This window comes from Ixodes scapularis, unplaced genomic scaffold, assembly GCF_016920785.2.
Source record: "Ixodes scapularis isolate PalLabHiFi unplaced genomic scaffold, ASM1692078v2 PGA_scaffold2__306_contigs__length_199485367, whole genome shotgun sequence".
Lineage (NCBI taxonomy): Eukaryota > Metazoa > Arthropoda > Arachnida > Ixodida > Ixodidae > Ixodes > Ixodes scapularis.
In genome coordinates, this window is record NW_024609857.1 from 95465681 (window position 1) to 95470144 (window position 4464).

The window sequence follows — 4464 nt, forward strand, 5'->3', positions numbered from 1 at the left end:
TACTTTCAGTAATATTTGCTCACGTTTTGTTCTTGCTGTTGTTAATACATTTTGGTATTGTTACCTCGAATATAGGTACTAAGAAACACTGGAGTTTAGTTTTCCCAGCCTCCACAATCGTCTATAAATAAGTGTAGAATAGCCGCACGACTGATGTCTATATCAGGAACGGGCGCATTGAAAGGGGCGGCAAAGAATACTCGTTCCTCATTGTTCCAGACAACGGCCACAAATGACCAATTTGGTTTGTTCCTCTGGCTTAGGAGCAAGCTGTTCGAATAAATCTTGCGTGAGAGTGAACGCGCTCTAGTCTTCCCAAGAACAAAGAACGTGTCGGCAGCGGAACACAATATTCAGATCGATGAGTGAAAACAAATATGCATGTCAAAGGAGCGAAATACCCACCCCCCAAACCGCATCGAGTTAAGAAAAAAACTTAACAACAAAAATAAACCAAACTATACGAACCCAACTGTTTGAACTGGTATTAAAACGCGCAAAACAGACATAAACAAAATAAAGAAATATACAACACGGACAAAATAAAGAAACATACAACACGGACGGGCGCTGCTGTGTCTTTACTTCGCCCATGTTTTTTTTTTCCGCTTTTTAAATCGTTTGATTATAAACCATCTAACTCAATTAAACATTTTAAGCTATATTGTTATCTCGCCTAAGATGATGTGACGGGCTAGTTGGTTATTCAATATGACTACACAAATAAAGGCAGCGCTAAAGACGAGGACAAGTAGAAGACACAGACACGAACAAGTGCTTGTCCGTGTCTGTGCCTTCTGGTCGTCCTCGTCACTTTAGCGCTACCTGTAATTGTGTTATGTTATTTCGCCGTTGGCGGATATTATATTTGCATAGCTATTTATCTCCAAATGGAAACACACCACGCTAAAAATCTATTCCATAAATGCATACACACGCTTAACGACACAAACATTAAGCATGTGTTTAACGTCTGTCTGTAGACATGTGGACGGAATCGTCCTATAAGTGCATAGTTGGCTCAAGGCGGTGTCGGAACCCAACTATTTGCAATGTGTCAAAACCTACACGTAAATTTAGATTCTAATTTTTTTAGGTTAATTTTTTTTGCCGCCTACTGTAAATCCTGGGTTATCCATCATACAAAAAACAGTCTGGATACAGATTCAAACGCGAGACACCGCGAGATCCGTGCTTCGAACGCCGTGTGGCAATAAGCTCAAGGAGAAACTTGGCACGCGGCATTCGTAGCACGGATATTGAGGTGACTCGTGTTTGAAGACTGTCTTTTTGTATGGTGCATGAACAGTGTGACCCCGGGGGCTGGTGGCCACGTTGGAAAACTTTGTGTCTTCTTTTGCCGCAGTCTCCCAGACACATCCGAAATAAAAATATTATATCATATAGATGCTTAGCACAGGCCTGACTATGAGTTTCCACGAGGTTTGAACATCATAGGGCTCGTACCAAAGAACAATGACCAGCTAATGCTACATACCACATAACTGTGAGCTTTGCGCATACACTCGCGGACACGTCCAAAAAAACTGACGTAATAAAAAAAAAATATCGTTAATCATTTTTATTTTATTTTTTTATAAATGGTCTGTAAGGGTTCTGGGAAAGACGGCTGGTTTCTCGATCGGCCGGGCGACGGTCGTCTTGTCCGGCGGCGTGTATGATGCTCCCTCCCCGGCTGTTTTGTGTAGTTTTATTTTTCTAAAGGGAGACCGCGTGGGCCTTTCTGCCGACGCGGCCCCCCTGGAGAGCGTCTTCCTGTGTCTCCCCCTTCGGGATGACCCCTCGGGAAGAGATGTTGTTTTTTCTTTTGAATCTGGAGGCTTGCGCATTCTACGGGGCTTCTTGGGTTTCAACCTGGGGGTTCCGGAGAGGCGCCGCTATGTCTGCAACGGGATGCACGGACGAAGTTACGGAGCTGTCGGCTGTAGTCCGTTGGCAAAATAACGAATGTGTATCGACGCCCTTGCCAACTATTGGACGGTGGATATCACGTGGCTCCAGCAAAACTTTGAAATGATTGGTTGATCCTCGCCCGAGAGTGAGGGGGTCAGCGTCTTCAAAAGTCCGTGACGGAGGAGAGAGAAGCCCTTTCTGGCTTGGACATGGACTAATTTGGAGGACGGCGAATTCCCTTTGCTTTGTATATACTGTGTACAATAGCTCGTCACGTCTAAATAAACAGTTTAGACGAAGTCCTCCCGCATCTGTCGCACTCTTCTGATCACCCACCGAACAAGGCTCATCAAACGATTGGCCCCGCAAGACACCGCCGGGCAGTCATCATCTATACAACCAAGGGACGAACCTTTACTGGCGCAGCTCGACAGCGATGAGCGAGCCTCGGTGACGATCGGAGGATCAAGAAGGCGACAGAGGTGGTCCAGCTGAAGCTTCCTGGCTGGCCAGGTGCTTGAACGGAGCGACCTACGGAATCCGTCGACAAGCAGCGCTGAGCGTCAGGGAGCGGTACTGCCGAAGCGGCCTTCTCCGGTGGAAAGCGGCGCATGCGGCACATCGACGGAGAGAAAACCACCTGGGTCATCGGACAGCAACGCTGAACGACCGGTGGCTGAAACCAGGGACCTCGAGGGTCAGGAGTTCCGACGCCGAGGCCAAGGACGACTACTGAGGACGCAATATCCGGGCTCTGGGCGTCAAACTGCAGCAACGTTTGCGCCGGGTGAGTGGGATTTCTTGCGTCGGGTCGAGGTTGGCATGGCTGGTAGTTGGCGGGACTTATGGTTTTGACGCGTCAGATGCTGGCCGACATGGAGAACGGGTTAAATGGAGAGAACTCGCAGGGGACAGGAGCCTCTGGTCAGGGGCAGGAGGCGCCACAGGGTGCGACAGAAAAGGAATCGGAGGCGGTCACAATTCGAAGGCTCGAACTAGAATTTGAGTTGCGGAAAGCGCAACTTCAGATTGAGTCCGAAGAGCGGATCGCGTTGCGCATGGCACAACTAGGAAAAGAAAGTGGTCGACCTTCCTCCTCTGGGTCGGAAACAGACGACCAACGGCACGCAGGCTTAGACCCGGTTGCGCAATGCGCAAAAGTTTTGAAAGGGTACAGCCTGCCATGTGACGCGGACGTTCCTCTATGGTTTGATGAGGTGGAAAAATTGTTTACCACGTACCAGGTGCCGGATAGTGGTCGAGTACATTTGATTATGCCGGTGCTAACGGAGCGTGTCCGCTACCTGCTGCGCAGTCTAGGGCAAGACGATTGTTTAGATTACGAGTCGGTAAAACGGGCGGTGCTGAGCGAACTGAAACTCACGCCAGCTGAGTACCTAGACAGGTTCGACAGTGCAGCCAAAAGAAAAGATGAAACATGGGCTCAGTTCGCCTCCCGTGTCCGAACCTACTTCACGTATTACCTTCAGGTGAGAGGTGCGGACACGCAGGAGACAGTAGCGGAGCTCATGGTTGCTGATCGGATTAAGGCGAGCCTGAGTACCGATGGTCTGGAGTATGTTCGCCTTCGCGAGGGAGAGACTTGGTTAAAACCGGTCGAGGTGGCGAGGGTGTTACAGACTTATGAGCAGGCAAAAGGGAAAGGGAGCGCCACAAGACAGGTGTACGTTCCGACAGAACAGTCAGGGACGGGGCGCTCGCCAGGGTTCAAAGGTCCCGTGAACTCGGGTCGAGCAGCTGTAAGGTGTCATGTATGTCATGAGCAGGGACACATTGCCAAGCACTGCCCTCGCGCTTCGGGTAGTGAGGTGCCTCAGGGGCTGGCAAATGTTCCTGAACCGAAAGGGCAGACAGACAGAGTGTTAACCGCTCGGGTTGAGGTGAGGCGGTCGATTTCGGAGACGGGCCGCTCGAAGCTACAATTGGTTCAACTGGAGTGCGGCGACGTACACACCGAAGCAGTGCTCGACACGGGTACCGAAATGACGGTAGTACGGGAGAGCCTGCTACCTCAAGCTTTGAGGGAACCGTCGGGCACAGTGAAGCTAGTGTCCGCTTTTGGCCACGCCATTGATGCCAATCTTGCAACACTTCCAATAAGGTTGAGCTGTCCAGGGGCGGTAGAAAATTCAACTAAAGCCGACTTAGTGTGCGCGCTCACCAATCAGCTGGCGGAAGGGGTGAACTGTTTGCTTGCCTGGGAAGATTGGGAACTGTTGAAAGCTAGGAGCGGTAAGGTCCAGGTGCAACAGGGATGTACAGCGGCCTATCCTTGTGAAGTTGAACAGAACGTAGGAAGAGATGAAGACAGCGAAGCACTGACTTGTGGGGTTGGCTAGGTAGGCCTCGGCCCTTCAGCGTTACAATGTAACAGTCCAGCATGGGAGGGGAACCAGTAACGGAAATACTGACGCGTAGTGTGGGCTCAACAATTTATGTTGGGAGTCGACTGAGTGATCATGCCATGCCGCCTCGGTTAGACGTGAATGTTCCCCTCACCCGTGCCGCAGGGCGCTGTGGGGCTGTGAA

The 4464-nt window shown here is 50.3% G+C and overlaps 1 protein-coding gene across 1 annotated transcript; it reads left to right on the forward strand.

Annotated features, from left to right (window-relative positions):
* The first annotated feature begins 2401 nt into the window (after window positions 1-2401).
* On the forward strand, window positions 2402-4464 carry LOC120838267. Its single transcript, XM_040208104.3, has one exon. The coding sequence runs from the start codon at window positions 2760-2762 to the stop codon at window positions 4272-4274; it is 1515 nt and encodes a 504-aa protein (XP_040064038.2). The 5' UTR covers window positions 2402-2759; the 3' UTR covers window positions 4275-4464.